Consider the following 23950-nt stretch of genomic DNA (forward strand, 5'->3'; position numbering starts at 1 on the left):
ATGTCATGGCCTCAATGCTGGATGAGAACACTTTACATTTTCAAGGTTCTCCAATGGGTTTGTCCACAATCCTGACGTATTTCTCAGGCAACAGTTTATTAACATGAAGTGAAAACTAATTTGTGAAACATCTATTAGGCCTCTTTCACATCGGCCTTAATGGAGATATATTATGGGTATAGGTCCTGCAATCTAAAACTTATTCCCATGATCTTATATGGGGCCCCAGCTCTGCCCGGGAGACTCCTCACAACCTCACCACGAAGCGGATGTGACACCCATCCATGTGTTTATGGGAGAACCATTCGGCTATCTCTGGCACTACCATAGAGAGATGGAGGGGGCGTGGCAGCCCCCACTTCATGCCGGGGTTGTGACGCACTGCTCCTGGGGAGAGTTGGGGGGGCCCCTAACAGGAGATCGCAGGGGTCCCAGAAGTAGGACCCCCACCATCTAAAACTTATCCCAAATTTCCCCCCCCACATTTAAATTTCTTTAGTAGTACTCCACTGGCCATTTAGTTCCGAACACTGTATGCAGTGTGGGGGTCAGCCACGCCCCGTTGTGACATCAGGCCATGTCCCCTCAATCCAATCCTATGGGAGGGGGTGTGGCGGCTTTAAAGGCTCCTATCTGGGCCTGAAAACTAAGGGACACCTACAGATCTAATTTACTTCAATGGGGTCCATTTATTTAGCAGGATCCTAAGGGAAGTGGGTAAAATATTCAATCAATACACTTGATGGGTCAAGACGACGTTCTAAAGTGTAAATACGGGCTTCGTTGTCCTCTTGTGTCTGATCTGGAATTGTATGGTCCAACTGTGCCCTGCAAACTCTGACAGTCTGGTGCAGTATTCACCAGAAATTCATGGACTTAACTAATGTAAATCCAATGAAGTGGTCCTCAATGTAGACTCAACGTTAGGCAAGAACTTATTCCCATGGTTTAAAAAAAACTGCCACATTTTTGGGTTGGCATTGTAGGGTTTCTATCTTGGTTGCATCAGGACCCGGACAATCTGCCATTTTGGTTCTGTTGAGATTTCATGGTTCATCGGCCTGTAGGATGACTCGTATAAGCTAGGATTTGGATTATAGTTCCCACATACCCAAAGTCCGTCAGAATGGATAAGATTGGAGTTTTTGGATTGTCGGAATGCAGGCTCTCTGGTAGGACATCTGAAGTTCTTGGCTAAAGATTAAGTAGCATTTGGTTGTAGTTTTTAGAAATGGTGGATGAACCAGCTGGATTCCGCAATCCTGTGTTTGAGGCAGAAAACATGGTTTTAGTGGATCTGATGACTCCTGAAGATTGTCAGATCAGTGGCGTACAACTAGAGTAGTCACCAGCTGAGGTCTTCATGCTTGGTGCAGGGCTGTGCTATGGTGGCTCAGTCTTCATTGCCTCAATTCCTAGGGACGCCCTTATGTTTTTAAATGACACTTTGTATTTGTAGGATTAAAACTTGAACAATCTGCCTTGCAGACACTAAAACTTGGCATAGTCTTGAATACATTGGCCCTGATTTACTAGAAAGTGCTTGACTGTATTTTATTGGGTTGTGCCGAAATTCTTGCCAAACTTTGTCTCTGTGCCACGATAAAAAATTAAAAGCAGACTAACCCTCCAGATTTGTATTTAGAAAAACGTTTTCAATCAAATTACGAGAAAATACAAATTTAAATACACAATTGTGAGAAGTAGAGATGAGCGAATTTACAGTAAATTCGATTCATCACGAACTTCTCGGCTCGGCAGTTGATGACTTATCCTGCATAAATTAGTTCAGCTTTCAGGTGCTCCGGTGGGCTGGAAAAGGTGGATACAGTCCTAGGAAAGAGTCTCCTAGGACTGTATCCACCTTTTCCAGCCCACGGGAGCACCTGAAAGCTGAACTAATTTATGCAGGATGTCATCCACTGCCGAGCCGAGAAGTTCGTGACGAATCGAATTTACTGTAAGTTCGCTCATCTCTAGTGAGAAGTGAAGAGAAAAAACCTGGTTTATCTATCAAATATATATATTTTTAATATATTTTAGATAAACTATTTTTTATAGAATTTTTTTTTTTTTTTTTTGTATTACCATTCTGACTGTGAGGCTGTTTAAATGGACCAAAACTAATGCAGACCGTGCACCAAATAAGTAAATATAGGGAGACACCGAATCTGAAACTAATAGTAGATCTGAGCCCTTCTCTTCGACGTGTATTCGTAGCTCCCCTGTTGTCGGTACAATAGGTGCAGTCTCTGGATTGTGGTACAGGATCCTATCGTCATGCGCTCGGCTTTGTATCCCGCTGGATTGCGTTGCATTAATTACGCGGCGTCTGTTTCTTATTGCTTCCTATTGCCGTCTCTGTTCTGTAATCACATTTCCAGGCTCTCCCACCTCCTATTTGCTTCATTAAGGCAGATACCATCTGTTGATCCGCGCTGTGCACGTCAACAGGTCTGCGCAGAACGGAGGCCGCTCGATTACTAAACATTCACCTCCGTCTGACTCCTGAAATGCAGTGGAATCAATATGGCGGCTTTTTATTAGGAAGTAGAATTCTAGAGAGATGGAAGCGTGCTGTATGTAGGGGGGGTCATGTTCTGGGGAACAAAAACTAAAAATGTATAGTACCGGGGAGCCTTTATTCTCCTCCTCCCCCCTCCCCCCCACAATCTTATGGTAGAATACATGCTTATACTTGCAGCCTTTTTGGAACTCCTCACGTTACGCATTAATCTAGGTAAGTAAGGGTATCGGTCATATCACTGAAAAATTATGATTGTATGTGGAACTCACTAGGTCATGTAGATGGTTTACAGATCTGTGTCTAGCTTCTGTATGTGGCTTGAAAATACCTCCATTCTGCTGCTCATTTATTCTGACATCCACTGCTCAGGAAGGGGCATGTCCCTGAGCCCGCCCTAATCATTCATTCACTTTACTCCCTGAGTCTGCTGTGCTGGGTCACTTCATCCAATCGTTGCAGGCTGCTCTTGCCCCCTCCTGTTTTCATGTTGCAGTCTGATAGGTCAGGAGTGCTAGTCCCGCCCTCTTACTGGACATTGTCCCAATTGAGGTACAGGAAGGGACAAAGCTGATGCTTCAGCCGGGTAGTATTGTCTTCAATGATATGGGGACCCCTAGTGGTTTTTCTTTTCGCCGTCGGGATTGGAGTATACTACAAATTTCCTAATCCATATAATTTAGGCTTGCACCATGGGTTTCACCTTTCAAAGAATAGTCACTTGGTATAGACGAGCTCTCCAGACAATTCTCAGGCCAATTCTTCCTGCTCTTGCAAAACTAAAACTCCCAGCATGCCTGGACAGCCAAAGGCTGTCCAGGCATGCTGGGAGTTATAGTTTTGCAACAGCTGGAGGCACCCTAGCTAGTGACAAGGTATATAGTATCTTTCTCTTGATCAGTATTACAATAGATCTACAAAGTTCTTCCAATCTTCATGTAGACCAAGTCTTCATAAAGTTTTGAACAATTTCTATTAAAGGGGTACTCCAGAGGAAAAATATATATATATATAAATTTTTTTTTTTTTTTCATTTTTTTAGAGATTTGTTTAAATATTTAATCCTTCCAGTACTTAACAGCTGCTGTATGCTCCACAGGAAGTTGTGTAGTTTTTTCCAGTCTGACCACAGTGCTCTCTGCTGACACCTTCTGTCCGTGTCAGGAACTGTCCAGAGCAGGAGAGGTTTGCTATGGGGGATTTGCCCTTACTCTGGACAGTTCCTTAAATAGACAGAAGTGGCAGCAGAGTAGGAGCAAATCCCCATAGCAAACCTCTCCTGCTCTGGACAGTTCCTGACCAGGACAGAGGTGTCAGCAGAGAGCACTGGTCAGACTGGAAAAATCTTAACCCTTCCAGAGGAAGTTGTGTAGTTCTTTCAAGTAAAGGATTTTGAAGTAACTTACAATTCTTTACTTTTTTTTTTTTTTTTGGCATCAGTTGATTAGGAAAGAAATTTTCACCCTCCAGTACCCCCTTTTATAGTTATGGAAATTGGTAGCTTTGTGTATCGCCGCAGTAGAGTAGTCCCCCCTAGAAGTTATATAGTAAGTGACCCTCCGGACCCGTGCTATAACCCAGATCACGACTGGATAAGCCGGCGTCCCGAGAGGATTTAATTTTCCGCTGCACACTGAAAACTTCACCGTGAACTTCTGCCAGTGGAATAAAAATCTCTGGAAAGTAACCGATGGCTTTTGTCTGACTTCAGCCTCGAAAAATGATCTATAGAGCCGCCAAACAGGAAGTGTGTAAGTTGGCTCGGCTTTTATTTCTGAAACCCTGGAGACTCAATGATACCGACTGCGATGCAAAAATTAACACTTTACTCCTCTATTGTGTCCGTATGAAACAATTTTTTATGGCTTTGTTATTTTTTTTACGCTTTTGTCTGGTAATACAGCTTGGACCTTTTCTGAATAGTGGGCTCTAGTGCTGTTTGGTGGGCCGGTCTGACCATTTTTTTTATTTTTTTTATTAGGCATGACTGGGGTGTGGATATTGAAGAAAATAAAACAAAAAAATAGTCAAAGGGACTATTTTTTTTTTAACCCTAGTGTCTGCTTCTGTACACTCATCCTATACACATGGTGGTATTTGCAGAGTATTTAACCTGTCTGTAAACTATATGCAATAAAAAAAAGATACTCGCCCAATAACTTTTTTTTATTTTATATATATTTTTTTTCCCTTTCTTCAATCCATCAAAATCGACCACGCAGGGAGGGAAGAAGGACATATACGCGAGTATATACGGTACAAGTCGACCCGAATATAAGCCGAGGCCCCTAATTTTACCCCAAAAACCCAGGAAAAGTTATTGACTCGACTAAGCCTAGGGTGGGAAATAAATCCCCCCCCCCCCCCCTTCATCACCCCCTGTCAATCCCTTCATCAGTGGTCTACAACCTGCGGACCTCCAGATGTTGCAAAACAACAACAACTCCCAGCACGCCCGGACAGCCAACGGCTGTCCGGGCATGCTGGGTGTTGTAGTTTTGCAACATCTGGAGGTCCGCAGGTTGTAGACCACTGTCCTATACTTTACATTGCACAGATCCCTCAACATACGATTGTAGTTTTGAAACCTCTGGAGGTCCGCAAGTTGAAGACCACTGATGAAGGGATGAACAGGCGGAGAGTTCACTCGAGTATAAGCAGAGGGGGGGCGTTTTCAGCATGAAAAATTGTGCTGAAAAACTCGGCTTATACTCGAGTATATACGGTACATCTGCAAGTAAAGAAATAAAGAAGAAAAAATTAAAAAAAGGAAAGAATGCCGGTGTCGGTCTTCCCTCCCTGTGAGGTCTATTTGAATGGATTGAATAAAGAAAAAGGCTTTATTGGGTGAGTGCATCTACTTTCCTTTTTTCATTCAATATAGCGTTGTACTTAGATACTTTTTTTCGGTTGTTTGCAGCCCCATTGCATCTGATCTCCACGTGGACTCCTCCAGCATAGAATTTTATTGCTTTGCACCCCCACTTCACTGCGTTATTATTTAGTGGTGCCACCCGCAATGTCCTCTGTGCTGTTTGTGTATCTGTACACTCCTATACACATGGCGGGATGTGCAGAGCATTGCACCCTAGTGTCTGTACTACAGACTAGGCCTGGGTTAGGGGGCATTCACACCACATTTTGAAGATACGGCCTGTATCTGTCATTTCAATGAGCCGACTGGAGATATAGAGTTGGCTTTTTTTTTTTTTTTTTTTTTTTTTTTTTTTTTTTTAGGTTCGGTCAGAAAACCGGATACGGGGCAAAATTAGGTGACCAGAGTCAATTTTGACTCCGGTTGGCTCATTGAAATGAATAAGATGGGAATCTGGGAAACGGGAGCGCCCGGTTTTCACTCGTGGATCGGGTTCCCGTACCCTCAAAACATAACGTGGAAACCAATGCAATTCTCTGCACCAGGCAGATGGCGTCTCCAGGTGCACGGAGCGCAGAACCATGGCCACTCGCGCTGCTAGATAAGGTCCAAAGGGGGAAATCCAATCAGGAGAGGTGTCCGGCACTAAACGGAAAGTAAATTCCAGCTTTAATAAATAACAGTAAAATACATCCAAGAGGACTGTAGCAAATTTAAAACGGGTTTCGTTTACTTTTTTCAAACTATTGTACCTTTTTTTGTTCTATAAAATGTATGTATTTGTAACCTAAGAGTCTGCCCAGTCAAAGAGCCCTACATAACTATATAGCAAAGAAATGGCGCACTCACCAGTAGACATGTTCAACTTTAAAGTGACGACTGTAAATAAGGGCAACAGGACAGACATAGCGGGAGTGTGCACCACATCACTTTAAAGTTGAACCTGTCTATTGGTGAGTGCGCAATTTCTTCTTTGCTATATAGTTGTATCTTGGACATTACGATGTTGGCATAGCACTTCCATAAGACTGTCTTAAAGGGGTACCACAGTGGAAAATGTGTAATTTTTGTAAAATCGACTGGTGCCAGAAAGTTTAACAGATTTGTAAATGACTTCTATTTAAAAATCTTAATCCTTCCAGTACTTATCAGATGCTGTATATTACACAGGAAGTTGTATTTCTTTCTGGAATTCTTTCGTCTGACCACAGTGCTCTCTGCTGACACCTCTCGTCCGTATCAGGAACGGTTTAGAGCAGGATACGTTTTCTATGGGGATTTGCTCCTGCTCTGAACAATTCCTGATACGGACAGAGGTGTCAGCAGAGAGCACTGTGGTCAGACTGGAAAGAATTCACGAAAGAAATAAAACTTCCTGTGGAGCATACAGCAGCTAAGTACTGGAAGGGTTAAGATTTTTATATAGAAGTAATTTAGAGATCTGTAACTTTCTGGCACCAGTTGATTAAAAAATATAATAATAATTCCACAGGAGTACCCCTTTAATATCGGATAGAGGTGAGCCAGACACCTGTCTTCTACTATTCAAATACTTAGTTAACCCTTCAAATTATCCCTTGAACGAGTGTTCCTAGCAGCAAGGCGTAAGAGGTAATGTTCGTGTAGCGCCCTTTAAATGGCGCTGCCATTTGTATCACGGTTGCTGCAGTCTTGTGAGCCCTACATTGCTCCTCTGGAATAATTCCAGGTCCTGCGCTGTTTGAAGTCTTGTTCACTTACAGATCGGGCTCAGATCTGTTTTTCGCCCGGTTGCCAAATATTAATTAAAAGCCGCAGATCTTGGCATCTGGAGCAGAGTTTGTATTGTGCCTGATAAACTGGCTGCGCATTTATGTCAAGGAACGCGGTCTTAAAATAGTCATCCGGGAAATCTTTACAGGGAACCTGTCTGCAGGCTCTAGGCCCCCAAAACACCACGCTACGATCAGGACAGCGACCAGTGTGGAGATTAGCTCAGAAGAACCAGTCAAATGACGACAAAATAGCAGTCGGGTACACAGAAGGAACATTTAATCAGGGCTTCTGCTGTCTTTATTTTTTCACTAGTAAAACAAATATAGCCTTTAGCCTCAGGCACAAGCACATACAAAATAGATCTTGCTTGTCCATGGTTGGATACATAATCTCTCCTCTGCATAGGTGGCTAAGTGCCAGCCACAAAAGTCACCAAAAAAACGTTGCTAGCACAAGGTAAACGTTTTTTTTTTTTTTAAGGCTGCCCACCTCAGGACTCTAAGGGTGCATTCACACTGTAAAATACTCCCATTAATAAATGCCCGTTATAAAATCCCAGGAGATCGGTAGTTAAATGACTGTTAGAAAATCCCATTATAGTCTGTTTTTTTTTTTTTTTTTATAGCAGTTTTAACCTGTTAGCGCCCGTTAACAGACATCATTTTGTGACTGGCAATAGGAACGGGAGAAATGGTGCATGCTGGCACCTGCAAGTAATCGGGTCTCTCTGGGTCTATTAAAGTCCTATCAGGATCTAATCAGCATTTTGCTCAGAAATCCTGGTTCTAATTGTATGAAGCTCTTGCTTTATACCTTGACATACATTTTAAACCGATATCACAGATCATGTTCTCTTCCTCTATTCTTCTCTTGGCTATGGCCGCAATAATAGCTTTGTTATAAATTGGCAGCGTAATGTAGTCCCCGATGATCTGGCGCAATGTTTCATCACGTTCAGGCTCTACGTGTGGCTTAGCTGACACTCTGAATGTTACGAAATCTTCTGGTGTCTTCGCTTTGGAGAAGCTGGGTATGGAACTAAGGGGCAAAATCATATTTTACATGTCTGTGCAGGACAGGTTATAAATTGCAATTATGGGGTTATTTTCAGACATGAAGGCCAGTGTTCCACTGAGATCATTTTGGGTTACTTTCGAGGAGTAGAAGTGCCGACATGTGCAAAACCTGGCTGAATGTGAATTCTTACACAAATCTTCTTGAAGGACTTTCCTACAAACTCTGATGCGGTGGTGTTTGTAGCCGCCTCTCTATGGTGTTTGTAGCTGCCTCTCTATGGTGTTTGTAGCCGCCTCTCTATGGTGTTTGTAGCCGCCTCTCTATGGTGTTTGTAGCCGCCTCTCTATGGTGTTTGTAGCCGCCTCTCTATGGTGTTTGTAGCCGCCTCTCTATGGTGTTTGTAGCCGCCTCTCTATGGTGTTTGTAGCCGCCTCTCTATGGTGTTTGTAGCCGCCTCTCTATGGTGTTTGTAGCCGCCTCTCTATGGTGTTTGTAGCCGCCTCTCTATGGTGTTTGTAGCCGCCTCTCTATGGTGTTTGTAGCCGCCTCTCTATGGTGTTTGTAGCCGCCTCTCTATGGTGTTTGTAGCCGCCTCTCTATGGTGTTTGTAGCCGCCTCTCTATGGTGTTTGTAGCCGCCTCTCTATGGTTTTGTGGCCTCCTTTCGAAAACATCCGCTTTCTATTAATGTTGGTTGTGAAACAGTGACCAGATACTGTCACAAACATCAGTGCTGAGCCAGCAAACTTTACAACTCATGTTCGTACGCAGCCTGTTTTTCACTTAAAGGAGAAGAATCATGCAGGCAAACATATCCTCAAACGTATCCAAAGGATAGGGGGGATATGTCTTTCCAGGAACGGACAGTTCGACACCTTGCACGAAGCTCCTACACAGCATTCAGCCATCTCCAGTTCTCCCATAGAGATACATGGAGGGGGTATATTGGCCGCTGCTTCGGCAAGGGTCAACACTCTCCACTCCTGGTAAGAGCGAGGGTGCCTGTGATCCGACTCCCTCTCCCCCAAATGGAAAACGTATCCCCTATTCAAAGAGCAGGGGTCCCTGCCATCTGATTCCCCCACCCAAATAGAAAAATTCTTATACTATTTCTACATGATACTTCTCATTTAAAAATGTCACTGTCAAAACCTTATTTAACACTGAATAAGTCGACATGTTCCCTTGTCCCTACAGAAGGACACGATCCAATAATGCAAAAAACACCTGGCGCACTCCCTTGTGCAGAATCTCCAATGCAGGTGGTGGCATTCAAAGGGTCAGCAGAAAATTCAATTGAATGAAAGGTACAACACGAAGGTCACGTGTCCAGACAGGTATGGCTGTGGCGGCTTCCCACACGATCTTCTAATTGTCCAATCACAAAGAGGAAAATGGAAGCTTGATCACATTAGTGTAACTCTGAAGCTCCGACAGGATATCTGTTTAAATATCCCAGCACCTTTGAGACTAGTGATCAGAATAGGGATTTGCCCAAAGTCACGTAAACCATTGCTGTAGTCTTGGGCTATAAGGCGGTCGGGACACTTTAAACAGATCCTGATGCTGGAGTGTGATCGGAGTTGTATTTTTTTTCTGATACAGGACAGGTCAGCATCCCTGAAATGTCTCTTTAGGGGAAGTCAACACATACAAATCTGATTTTGAGGTGTTCAATTATCTAAAGTAGATCCTGTAGGTGTGAAGGTACCCTAAAAATAAACTACACCCTTTACCAGCACTTAAAACAAATTCAATTGTATTTTCCCAGCCTGAACGCTAGTAACCATCTCCTTCTTTTACTCTAACCTCAGTCGTAAATTCCAGCTCCCTCGCTCTGTTTACATGGGGAGGTGGAACGTTACATCAGAACTTGGCTTCATAGTCATTCTGCAAATGGAAAACTCTCTCTCAAACCCTGAATACGTTGTGCGGCCACATTAACTCATCATGTCCTCTCCTATCTAGCTCCAAAAAGCTGAGGGCTTCAGAAGTGGTCCTGCATTAAACACTTTAGTAGGACTTTGTGACATGTTCTGTCCCATCAACCCTGCCAAGATCTAGAAACTGTCCATATGGTGTCTCCGATTCAGACTTAAAAGGCAGAGGTTTATATGTGGAGTATGAACAGGACTGTACTTTGGACTATGCTTTAACTTTTTTATTTTTTATTTTCTTCCAGTGGGTCAGTGGTCTTAGTCTGTCAACTTTGACTCAAATCAGTCCGTCAAGGACAATCACGGTCTAATCGCTTACATCACTGCACATGCTCGTTGTCTAGAAGGGCTTGGAATATCAGCCTCATACCATCTGTTCATGGGAAATCCCTTACAATCAGAGGAAAGATCTGGTGTCCGTCCATCCTCCGGGACCTCCACTGATCAAAAATGGTGGCTCAGTCTTCCTTGTTGAATAGAGCCACTCTGGCAACTTGCTCTGGCGCTACCGTAGGTAGCTGTCTGCTGTACTTGGCTAACTGTCAGACCTGTAGGTAAACTAAGTAGCAGTGCGCTGATCTGTCCACCGATCTAGTCAACCAGTAGGACACGGCCCCCAGTTGTTTGCTCAGTGAGGAGTCCAACCACTGGCATCTTGGCACTTATCCTGCTGATCAGTGATGAGGGTTTGTAGGGGAACCTCCTGTAAAACAGAGCTCCTCACCCATTCTTATCGTGCATGGAGAGATGGAGGTTCCCACTGTGGGGTTGGGTTAGAGGTAACAATACGACACCTGTTTTTTTTTTTTTTTTTTTTGGACAATTGTACGTAGAACTTGCTTGGCATCGTACTGTTGGATACTTGACCGCTAAGTGTGGACCTGGATCTCTATGCCTGATCTGAATGGTCTGGGGGCTTGGCGTTTACAAGTGTAAAGAATACTTCCTTCTGGATCTAGCATTGAAAGAATTTATGTAGAGAATAAGATGGACAAGAACTGGAGGAATGTCAGAAGAACCCAAAGAACATCTGAGACCTCGAGGCAGGTACAGACCTGCCACTCGCATCTTGGCCAATGTGGACCCCAGTGGTTTGGTAACAGGGGATTATAAAATCTGGGCTTAACAGAACATTTAATATTCAGGGCATGTTCAAAACTCATGGAGAATTAAAGGGGTACTCCGCTGCTCAGCGTTTGGAACAAAATGTACCGAATGCTTAGAGCAGACGCTGGGAGCTTATAAGGTCATAGCCCCATCCCCTCAGATGTCACGCCCCACCCCCTCAATGCAAGTCTATGGCAGGGGGCGTGACGGATGTCACGCCCCCTGCCATAGACTTGCATTGAGGGGGCGGGGTGTGACATCATGAGCGGCGTGGCTATGACGTCACGAGCTCCCAACGCCATCTCTAAGCATTTGGAACATTTTTCCAAACTGTGAGCAGCGAGTACCCCTTTTAAGCAAAAGATTATGATTTTTAGAAGTCTCCAGGAGCCCATACATGAGCTGTGTTAAGCATACAGAGCCTTGTGTAAGTATTCACCCCCTTGGACTCTTTGCCCATTTTGCTACCGTTTCAAACTGGAATTCAAATATAGACTTGGCACTTAATAAACACGACATACATAGTATAGTTGAACATACAAAACGCTTTATAGTGAGGCTTTATAGAGAGATCAAAGTTGACATCTACTGGATGCATAAGTATTAAACCCCCCTCACCCCCAACCCAGCAGAGGTACATGTGGGCACTTATCCACAATCTACTGCCCAGTGTAAGGGCACCCACCCAAATGTGATCTGCAACGCAAAGACCTTCACCGCCAGCTGCTTTATCTTTCACGTTGTTTCGTTTTTTCCCTATCCACCATTCTCTTAAATCTTCTAGTAGACGTGTCTGCTCAGAGTTAAGCCTTTGCACATGATGTATGCGTTTCCGTGCAGAACTCCTGACATTGTGTGGACTTCCTTTGTCACGTTAACCCTTGTGACATCCCCGGTTTATTGATGACTATTAAGTGCTCTTGCCACATGTGCGCTCTCCCTTCTCTCTCCTCCAGTGACTCTGCTCTCCATGTGATCGATTTATAACTCTTCCAGGCTTGTTACATCATTCACTTTGTGGGTTTAAGGAAAGAATTTTTGGACAACCATACCACGAGAACTTTGCAGACCGTAGCTCGTGATGTGAAATGCTGAGCCCAGGACTTCTGCATTTTGAAATGTTTAAACCTTGCAGAATGGTATAAATATAGATGGAGTTTTGGTAAATGACGGCTGCACTTCTCTACATAATTTGCTAGAAGATTAAAAAAAACTTGTTGCAACGTCAAGAGCCGATCTGTAGAAGATGATCTGCCCGAAGGCTTCAATGTATCCGTCTTCACCTCCAATGGGACATCGCACGTCAAGTGATTCTACAGAGGTTGTGGAGTCTGCAGAGACTATAAACTCAAATATCCATATTATTAGGTTGCAAAAAGTATCAAATATTAGACAAAATGTTTTGCACAAGCCTAGTTCCTCAAGGGGAAAAAATACAATTGTCGCACTAATTATAATGCGCAAAAAGAGATTTTTCATGGTAAATTCTGGTGTCAACCATTGATCCCTATGGACAAGGATGGGGGAGACAATGTACGGACCATGGCCCCTGTGAAATTGTTCCCACTAGAGACTGATTTCAGGTTCGTGTGAGAACCAGAATGTGGTGAGAACATGCAAATGTTGTAGGTGCGAACTAAAGCTCCTGGACCTCCTGGTGGTTTAGACCACATCACAGAAGTAGTAAGTTAAGCAACGTTAAACCACACTTCACCTGTTTGTAGGCTGTCGGGTTTACCGCACTTCATGAGCAATGTTACCGTACATGCACCACAACTACAACCTACTTTACTATGAGGGAACGCTTCAGGTTGAGAGTCAGAGGCTGTAGACTCGAACAAGGGTCAACGTAAGGGTCTGGGTTGACTTAAGGGTCTGTTCACACGTGCGTATATTGCGATTCTTCCTATCCATTGAAGTCAGTCGGTAGAAAAATGCACACATGTGAACATAACCTTAAAGGGGTACTCTGGCCCCAAGACATCTTATCCAAAGGATAGGGGATAAGATGTCTGATCGCGGGGGTCCCACAGCTGGGTACCCTCGCAATCTAGACGGCAGTCACTCCCCCTCCCATAGACTTGCATTGAGGGGGCACGGTGTCACACGGAGACTGAGTCATGACATCACTATACTCCGTCCCCATGGTCGGAAGGCAAAAGATTGAACTTCCGGCAGTACTTACAGGTGGGTGCTGCATGCTAGATTGCAGGGGGACCCAGATGTGGGACCCCCACGATCAGACATCTTATCCCCTATCCTTTGGATAAGATGTCTTGGGGCCAGAGTACCCCTTTAAAGGTAATCTGCGTATCCTGCACTAACCTATCGATAGGCTTGTAGTGCGGGTGATACTGATATGGTACTTACCGTTTCGTGATCCCTGCCTTCGTTCCTCCTTTATTCTTATTTATGCCAATAAAGTGCACATGGGGGTCTTCCCAAGGATCATATTAAACTCCTTCTCACCTGTGCGGAGCAGAGGATTCCCTTCAGATCACCTGTGGCTGGATAGGAGTATCTGAAGGTTCATGTGCTATGGATTGGTTTGTGTATTTTCCCAGTTAACTTAAACAGGGAAGTCAAAATCCACAGGGAATCTGGAGCAACCAACTCTCTGGCTCACGGTAATCTCCATTCTGGTTCTCTATAAAGCCCCATCATAAGCCCCGGTCAGAGACACTTAAGTGTTCACTCATCCCCCACTTGTTCTTCTGATAACCAAAAGTTTTTGAAGTCTCCTGCCACAAGTGTTTTGTTTTCTTTTCTTTTTTTGACACTTTGTCCTGTATAGGAAAGTTCTAATCTAGTCTTAAATGACCCCCGTCTGGCCGTCCCTTTATCTGCTGTAGGGATCTAATGCTGTTACGGTTTCTAAGATTCTTCGTATCTCAGACAATTCCCTTATTACCCTGAAGACGGTCCTGGAGGCTTCCTGAAAAACAAAATAGTTTATGTAAAGGTTAAGAAGGCAAATCCGTTCACACGCTTGAACCTAACAAATGCTTCTGTACTATGGAGATGGTGGATGGAAAAATAGATCAACATCATAGGCCCTGATCTACTAACATGATCCCGACTTATCGGGTTAAGCGACACAATTTCTGTCCCACATCCTCTGCCTGTGCAACACATTTTACTGGTGAAAAAGGCTATTTTCCAATTACTCAGTGTGTGTGTGTGTATATGTATATAGTATATGTATATGTGTGTATATTACTCAACCTGAAAACCCGACTGCCTTGAGGTGTGGGGAATCTGTAAAAAAAAAAAAAAAATTGTGTTTTTTGAAAATCCTACTTTGTAGCTTTTTATATTTTTGTAATTTATTTTATTTTGGCTTTTTTTTTTTTCCTTTTAAGTGTACCTGTCAGATCAAATGTTTTAATATCACTCAGTACCTAATCCTGACCATGTACATCTAATTTTTGTGTCTAGCACCTTTATTTTTTTATTACACTTTTTAATTTAGCTCACTAGTCTGAATTCCTCTCAAATGGAGGGGGTGTGGCCTCACTGTGCAGGTCTCCGCCCCCCTCCCTCAGTATGCTGTCTGCTCACATCTCCCCTAGCGTTAGCAAAACTACAACTCCCAGCTTGTCCTCACTGACAGTAGCGGGACGCAAGCTGACCTTTTTCCTGCACTCACAGCTGTCAATCAAGGAAGTGTGTCCATGACATAGGTGATGCATGGACACAGCAGGACTACTGTGTTAAAGCAGGCGGGGGGGCAGTTTGACTTTTTTCAGTATGAAATACTGAATTTTCTAATGAAAGCGATTACAAAACCCATTGGTTATTCATGCTTTACAACATATCAAAGGTTTTTGTATCTGACAGTGTCCATTTAACTTATTAACAACCATGAATGTAAAGTTGCGTCCTGGTGCAGAGTTACTTTGCTCTTATTTGCATTATGCTTTATTTTTCCTATGCAGCACTTCCCTCAGGAACAAAAAACACACTGAAAATAACCCGACACTTAGTAAATTAGGGCAATAGTGTATGAACGGCCTAAAAATCCAATATAGGACGGGCTTAGAGTCTGGCAGATGACCAGGCATTTGTGATGGGAGCGATTTCCGGCTACGCTAGTGACTGGTAGATGACCTTATCGGTTTATTTGGCACGAACACTATCCCTATTGTCTGGCATTGAACACATTTATTAAAGGGGTACTCCACTGGCCAGCGTTCCGAACAAAATGTTCCAAACGCGGTTTACACGCATGCAAGTCTATGGAAGGGGCGTGATTACGTCAAGCCCCCTTCCATTGAAGGGCTTGTCTGAACCCCCCCACAGGGCGAAAACAGCGTTTGGAACATTATATTCCAAATGCTGGCCAGTGGAATACCCCTTTAAACCTATAGCTCTATATTTCTTCTTGCATTTAAAAAATGTTGCTTTTATTTGCAGGTCGGAGACAAGGTGATGGTCTTCTGTAGATATGGCTTGTGGCAAGAACTGGTCACCGTGCCAGCCAGCCGCACCTTCATCATGCCCGAAGGAATGAGCTTCGAAGAGGGTGCTGCCTTCTTGGTAAACTACATCACCGCCTATATGATTATATTCCACTTCGGGAATCTTAGACCAAAACAGAGCATCCTCATTCACATGGCGGCAGGTAAGTCCTCAGCATTTCGGCAGTGGGGGGGGGGGGTGTTACGGGTTACAACAAGTCTCCTTCTAAATTACATTATAGAAATCGAACACTTAAGTCTTGTTCACATCCTCTTCAGAGGACAAAACAGAGCCAGGTGGTTCTGGCAGATCCGATTGAGGTTGGGGGGGGTCTGCTTAGGTCCTGCTAAATAAAGGGAATTATCCAGGGCTAGAAAATGACTTTCAAAAACGGCACCACACTGACCTCAGGGTAAGGCTGGGTTCACACCATATCTTTGCAATTCAGTTCCCGTATCAGGTTTTTGATGAAACTGATTCCTCAAAACCGGACTAAACTGTATCAAAATGTGAGTACAAATTGTTATCCGTATACGGTTTGAAAAATGATGTACGGTTGCATCCGTTTTAAGAAAAGTGTACGTTAAACTTTATTTATAATGGAATGAAAAAGTTAACTTGTTTGATTGAAATTCCAAGGAAAAAAACCTGTGCAAAGTCAAAAACCGTATGGAACCGTACGCACATACAATTCTGTACAGTTCCCATATACTCCCAAAGTATACGGTTTTGCACCCGGACCAAAACAGTGGTAGGCTACGGTTTTGGGTACGGGGAAAAAAACTGACAAAACCGTACAGGACGCAAAATGGACACAACCGGATGCATCTTCTGGTATACGGTTTTCAATACGGTTCTGTACAGTTTTCAAATTGAAAGTGTATACAGGATCTGTATTGGAAAAATGTGGTGTGAACCCGGCCTGATGTGGTATTGCTTCTCAGTTTTATTGAAGTGAATGGAGCAAAGTTGTAATACCACATACAACCTGAGGACAGGGGTGGTGCTGTCTTGGAAGAAATTTAAACTTGTATAATCCATCTAAATGGCTTCTGTGACTGAGCTCCAATGTAGATGTGAACATAGCCTTACATTCACACATTACTACTTTTTACCCTAATGTGGCTTTAAAAATAGACTACAACCATTTCCTGCCAACCAGGGACATGTGGAATTCTCATTGACCTCTTTGTTTCACCCACTTGGATGTGAGCAGCAGAGGGTCCCAGCATCATTATAATAGTGGCTTAAAATGGCCCATTCCAGAGAATGACCTCACTTCCTGTGTTTTCAGAGGCGAGCGGTGAACGCACTTCCTTTCCCTTTCCTGCATGTAATGATCACTCTTCCTGTCCAATTATGGGACTTCCTGTTCGAGTATTGTACAGGAAAAGAAAATAAATCTGACTACAAAGACATCTAAACAAAAGTGAGGGCACTGCCGCCTTGTTTCTAATCAACGCGACGTTATCCTTTTTGATTTTTAGATTTATTTTTGTTTTTAGTGCCTTTTAGTGACCACTAAAGGTTTTTACGGCGTCACTAATGGGCTTTATATATGGCTCTGCAGAATAAGCCTGTGATGGGTTTCCCAAGGACGTAGCTGGTATTTTGCTTCTGAATGACAACCGTGTTCCAGCTCTAATGGTCAGGATCTGAAGCACCTATTATCCCAGATGTTTAAAGGAGTGTTCCAGGAAAAAGCTTTTTTTATTTTTTTTTTTTTATAGATCAACTGGCTCAAGAAAGCTACAGATTTGTAAATTACTTCTATTAAAAAATCTTAATCCTTTCAATAATTATCAGCTGCTGAAGTTGAGTTGTTAGTTTCTATCTGACAACAGTGCTCTCTGCTGACATCTGTCTCAGGAACTGCAGAGTAGAAGAGGTTTGCTATGGGGATTTGCTTCTCCTCTGGACAGACCTGAGACGGGTGTCATCAGAGAGCACTTAGACAGAAAAGAACAACTCAACTTAAGAAGCTCATAAGTACTGAAAGGATTAAGATTTTTTTTTATAGAAGTAAATTAAAAATCTGTAACTTTCTGCTGGGAGTTGTAGTTTTGCAACATCTGGAGGTCCGCAGGTTGAAGACCACTGGTATAGAGCATATGCCGTCCACCACGCCATTCGGCCTGGAAAGTCTGTTCTGCTTTGCTTAGGCTGCATTCACATCTCGTTTTTGCAATATGGTTCCCGTATCAGGTTTTTTTTTGTAAAGGTGTCAAAACCGGACCAAACCATGTACAATCGTATAGACCTCTGTACGGTTTTAAACCATATACGGTTTGAAAACGGCTGTCCGGTTGCATACGGTTTTTATTTATATTTTTGGAGGAAAAAAAGATAGTTTTAGGTTCTAGTTCTTCTTGTTCTATTTGTGGGAAGAACTTTCGGCGTGCACTGCGCATGTGCAAACTGCAAAACCGTTTTATGCAAACCGGACGGAACCGTACGCACATACGGTTCAGTACAGTTCCCATAGACCACCATTTAAAAGTATACGGGTTGTATCTGGTTTTTCACCCGGACATAAACCTGTAGTAGACCACGGTTTTGTGTACGGGGAAAAACGGATAAAACCGTAAATTATGCAAAACGTACACAACCGCTGGCATACGGTTTTCTATGAAATGTCTGTACATATGGTTTGCAATACGGTTCCATACATTTTTTTTTCACTGAAACTGGATACGGGAACCGTATTGCAAAAACGAGTGAATGCAGCAAAAAACCAAACTCCTCTCTAAATGGGAAGGATGTGGGTCACTGTTTTAGCCCAGCAAAATTCTGTGTATTAGGGAGGAAATTGTGTTTTATTTCCATTTTATTTCCGGTCGGTGGATGGTGGTCAGTAGTATTGCTAGTACATAGAGGTGTGTGTGGAAATTTTTTTTTTTTAATTATACACATATTTATTTAAAGCAATAGAACTGACCACAGACAATGAGGTGTTTATGTACAGTCATGGCTGTAAATGTTGCCCCCCCCCCCCCCCCCCCCCCTGAAACTTGAAATATTTCTCCCAGGAAAGGATTGCAGTAACACATGTTTTGCTATACACATGTTTTATCCCCTTTGTGTATTAGAACTAAATTAAAGGAGGAAAAAAGCAAATTGGACATAATGTCACAATGTGTTTGGTAAAGCCCATCATTCTATTGGTTACCAAAAAAAAACAGAATGAGGCCTACAAAGAAAAGAACACAGTACCTACAGTGACATATGGTGGAGGTCAGTGATGTTTTGGGTTGTTTTGCTGCCTCTGGCACTGGGGGCCTTGAATGTGTACAAGACATCATGAAATCTGAGGATTACCAATGGATTTTGGGTCGCACTGTACAGCCCAGTGTTAGAAAGCTGGGTTTGCGTCCGAGATCTTGGGTCTTCCAGCAGGACAATGACCCCAAACATACATCAAAAAGCCCCAGAAATGGATGACAACAAAGCGCTGGAGAGTTCTGAAGTGTCAGCAATGAGTCCAGATCTAAATCCCATTGATCACCTGTGGAGAGATCTTAAAATTACTGTTGGGAAAAGGCGCCTTCCAATAAGAGACCTGGAGCAGTTTGTAAGGGAAGAGTCCAACATTCCAGCTGAGAGGTGTAAGAAGCTTATTGATGCTTATAGGAAGAGTGGTCCAACATTCCGGCTGAGAGGTGTAAGAAGCTTATTGATGGTTATAGGAAGAGTGGTCCAACATTCCGGCTGAGAGGTGTAAGAAGCTTATTGATGGTTATAGGAAGACACTGATTTCACTTATTTTTTCCAAAGGGTGTGCAACCAAATATTAAGTTAAGGGTGCCAATAATTTTGTCCGGCCCATTTTTGGAGTTTGGTGATATTAGGTCCAATTTGCTTTTTTTTCCTCCCTTTTTTGGTTTAGTTCCAATACACACAAAGGGAATAAACCTGTGTATAGCAAAACCTGTGTTACTGCAATCCTTTTCTGTGAGAAATACTTCATTTTCTTGAAATATGTCGGGGGTGCCAACATTTACGGCCATGACTGTGTGTATATTGTAAATTTAAGTGGGATGAGGCCCCTCAGCCTCCATAGCTCACCCTGTGTAAGTGTAGCACAAATTCCAGATTCTCCACTTCCCAACCACTTCTCCGTCTTCACCTTTTTTATTTCCGAGCACTTTTTAGAAGGTTCTGGTGTGATAAGGATCTGTGGAGGACATACCCGCGGTTCTCCGCCGCCTCTCATTACACAATGTATGTATTTTCTGCCCACACTTACCAGGGGTTAATGTGAATTCCAGGAATTTATAGAACAGATGACATGAATCCGATTCTTGTGCAGAAAGCACAACAGCGGCTTTTATTAGAGAACCGACCTCCCCTACAGACAGCGAAACCACGGAAAGTGGAGGTTTTGTGCGGAACGATGACCCTTCACCATCTCCCAACGTGACTTATTTACTAGCTGCATCTTGTGGTTGCGGTGACCATGTCTGATGTCCACTCAAGTTTATGCGATGTTATTGGTTAAGAACATTTAGTAGGCACCTGCGTTTGTCCGTAAAATACTTGTGCAATCTAAAGGGTTTGTGCTCAGTGGCGCCCCTTTTACCCACAGGTTGCACTCGGTATTGCAGCTCAATCTTTCACTTGGGCAGTGTTTTCCCAACCAGAGTGCCTCCAACTGCTGCAAAACTACAACTCCCAGCATGCCCGGACAGCCGTTGGCTGTCCGGGCATGCTGGGAGTTGTAGTTTTGGATCAGTTGGGGAAACTTTGTGCTGTCGGATAATGTATTTATTTTTTTCTCTCTATAGGTGGTGTCGGTAACGCAGCCATCCAGCTCTGTAAAACCGTGAAAGACGTCACAATATTTGGAACCGCATCCGCCTCAAAGCACGAGGCGCTGAAAGAGAGCGGAGTAACCCACCTGATCGACTACAGGACAAGCGACTATGTGGACGAAGTCCGAAAAATCTCCCCTAAAGGTAAGAGCCTGCGACAACTGAGGGCCCAGAAGTGTGCAATGGCTTACTATATGGAGCAAAAACTCTAGGCCGCATTGCCTATTGGGAATCTGCAACGGCAATACAGGGACCCAGAAATTCTGGATTTGTAATGGTTTGACTTTATGCCAATATACATACAGAATTTGTATATAGAAAGGGGTCTTAGCGTCTCTCAGGGAGGGGGAGAGGCGACCTTTATTAGATAATACATTAGAGGAGGCAGTGGTTAAATGTCTGGCAGTGGGATAACTGGTAGCAGGAGGCAATGGGACAGACATCTGGCAGCAGCAGGCAGGGGGTGGTAGTGTAGTCTGTACCACTCTTGAATCGCCAACAAAATGGCTCTGCCTAGTGGAATTGAGAAACTACAAAATCCCTTCCCCCCCTCTCTTTTTGCACATAGACACAAGAGGGAGGTGTAGACGAGCAAGGCAGAATTTGCAGCAGTTGCTTGTTTTCACCAGATTCCTCATGGTGGCTCCCTCTGCTGGCCAACAGTGGGAAATATGTCAAGATGTGTGTTTAATTTTTTTCATGATTTGTAAAAAGTGAAATGTAAAAATTCCAAAAATATTTTAAATTTGAAAAATGTATTTAACCTCATATTTTTCTTATAACATTTGGTGACACATTCCCTGTAAGTGGGTTTGCATGGTCCTAACACATTTAAACTGCTGTTTTCATACAGAAACAGATCAAGAGTAGCCATCTTTTATATAAAAAAAATGTTCTTGATTATTGTCGGAGTACCCCTTTTAAGTCAATAAATCACAGAAAATCTATGAATTTTTTTTCTTTATTAAAATTAAATTTTATATGCTGTTTAAAGGGGTACTCTGGCGTTAAAACTTGTTGAAAATACTGCTTTTGGTTGCCTGCATTGGGGGGAAACCTGGACCTAACTCGTGCCGCTTCCACAGCATGCTCCTCTTCTTGGTTGCCAGGGGTCAGCGTGTCAGGCTGCAGCTCAGCTGATCGCCACTTGACATTTCGACCCTGGGTGCTGGTCTTCTTCCTGGTGCCGGTGCCTGATGGGTCACATTGCCGCTCAATCACTGGCCTAGGCAGAACATTTATCGGCCAGCTATTAGCTGAGCTGCAGTTGGATGTGTCGACTGAAGCCCACCCCCCCCCCCCCCCCCCCCCAGAAGGAAGGGGATAGCAGTGGAGGCTGTGGGGAGGACATAGGAGGGAAGAAGTACAGGGTTTTTTGTTTTTTAAGCTGGCAGCCTGGGCCGCCTAATAGAGCCAAAAAAAGGGACATGCCACTGTGATCTATAAATAAATTGATATATTGATGGCGTTGGATAGTATTGTGATCAGTAGAATGAGGAGCAGAGAGAATTTTGGGTTTAGTCGTGTGATGGTCAGAGCGTTCTGAGAGGGAATCCTGATGTAAGTCTATTGGACCATCCTGCTCAAATACAGAGCAGGGAGAAGAGTGCGGGCGGTGCTCTCCCTGCTACCTCTACTGACCAGTCTGGACACATGTCAATTATTATTTTTTTTTCTCTTCTTGGTCGGGGTCGGTCTAATTTCTACAGCTGTAAAATAAAAGCATACCCGTTATAAAAACTTCTTACAATGTAATTGTGAACCGTTCAGTAGTAACAACGGCTGTTTTATGGCCCCAAAATGGGCAAATTAGGTTTTAGCCTAAAGAATTCCTTCCTTTTTATTCCAGGTGTTGACATTGTCTTGGACCCCCTGGGAGGATCAGACACTTGTAAAGGTTACAACTTATTGAAGCCCATGGGGAGACTGGTGATCTATGGTGAGTACGCGGCTCCACTGAATGTAAATCTATCCAGAACACGTGTTGACTGTCAGCAGATTGTCCCTCGGCTTGTACATGGTGGGTCGGTATGTGACTTGTGGTGACAATGCCAATCGCTAAACTTCATTATCCTCAGAGGAAAATGATAGAAGTTGCCTCCTCTTTTTCCCGCCCCGGCAGGCCTCCTCCCCCTCTTTTTTTCCCCTCCCCGGCAGGCCTCCTCCTCCTTTTTTTTTTTTTTTTTTTTTTTCCCCCTCCCCTGCAGGCCTCCTCCTCCTCTTTTCCCTCCCCAGCAAGCCTCCTCCTCCTCTTTTTCCTCCCCGGCAAGCCTCCTCCTCCTCTTTTCCCTCCCCGGCAAGCCTCCTCCTCCTCTTTTCCCTCCCCGGCAGGCCTCCTCCTCCTCTTTTCCCTCCCCGGCAGGCCTCCTCCTCCTCTTTTCCCTCCCCGGCAGGCCTCCTCCTCCTCTTTTCCCTCCCCGGCAGGCCTCCTCCTCCTCTTTTCCCTCCCCGGCAGGCCTCCTCCTCCTCTTTTCCCTCCCCGGCAGGCCTCCTCCTCCTCTTTTCCCTCCCCGGCAGGCTTCCTCCTCCTCTTTTCCCTCCCCGGCAGGCCTCCCCCTCCTCTTTTTTTTTCCCTCCCCGGCAGGCCTCCTCCGCCTCTTTTCCCTCCCCGGCAGGCTTCCTCCTCCTCTTTTCCCTCCCCGGCAGGCCTCCCCCTCCTCTTTTTTTTTTCCCTCCCCGGCAGGCCTCCTCCGCCTCCTCTTTTTTTCCCTCCCTGGCAGGCCTCCTCCTTTTTCCCACCCCGGCTGACCTCTCCCTCCCCTCACTACATATCTCAACGTGCTGCACGATCCATTGTGGGATTCTTCAGGCATTTCTCCTTGAAGAATGAGCGGTTTTGTTCAATCTGGTGGTTGGGCGCTCGGGAGGACAGGATACAGGCTTCACACTAATTCTATTTCCGCATGAGTTGTGTTGCAGGCGACCTTGGTGGCACGTTAACCCCTTCTCCTTGGAATAGAGATTAACCTCACTGAGCACATGAATGGCCCTGAATTCCTTGGGGATATTCAGATCAAAACATTTGGAACAAGCTAGAAGTGTCCTCTGCTCAGTTAAACACTCCCTCACCCCCCAGCAGTCATTTTGGTTAAGGTCCTGCCTTTCTCCAAACAGGATAGGGCCCCATTTAAAGATCGGTGGTAATGGATAAGGGGATAAGATATCTTGCGGGAACCCTCACAATCTCCCTGCTGCACCAAGCGTTAGTTTAGAGCGTTGGTTGCAGCTCCAGAGGCTTGTAATGTCGCACCCCTCCCATAGTCTTTTATTAAAGGGGTATGGCAGTGGCGTCACGAGCCTCCGCCCGGCATCACCAGTCATCTGGCACAGAGCAAAGTTCACGGATGTTTGGCGTGCCGCAGCCAAGATCGCAGGTGTCCCCAGCAGTGGGCCTCCTTGCGATCAGACCTCTTATCCCCTATCCTTTGGATATGGGATTAGAGGTCTAGGGGCGGAGTACCCCT

The 23950-nt window shown here is 44.2% G+C and overlaps 1 protein-coding gene across 1 annotated transcript in view; it reads left to right on the forward strand.

The window, feature by feature from the left end:
* VAT1 (vesicle amine transport 1) overlaps positions 1–23950 on the forward strand; it is a 78937-nt gene that overhangs the window by 24235 nt on the left and 30752 nt on the right. The window contains exons 2-4 of the mRNA XM_056548034.1: positions 15631–15838; positions 20460–20630; positions 22336–22425. Of these exons, the coding sequence (XP_056404009.1) occupies positions 15631–15838; positions 20460–20630; positions 22336–22425 (469 nt within the window). The remainder of the gene's footprint in view (positions 1–15630; positions 15839–20459; positions 20631–22335; positions 22426–23950) is intronic.

Source organism: Hyla sarda, chromosome 12, assembly GCF_029499605.1.
Source record: "Hyla sarda isolate aHylSar1 chromosome 12, aHylSar1.hap1, whole genome shotgun sequence".
Classification (NCBI taxonomy): domain Eukaryota; kingdom Metazoa; phylum Chordata; class Amphibia; order Anura; family Hylidae; genus Hyla; species Hyla sarda.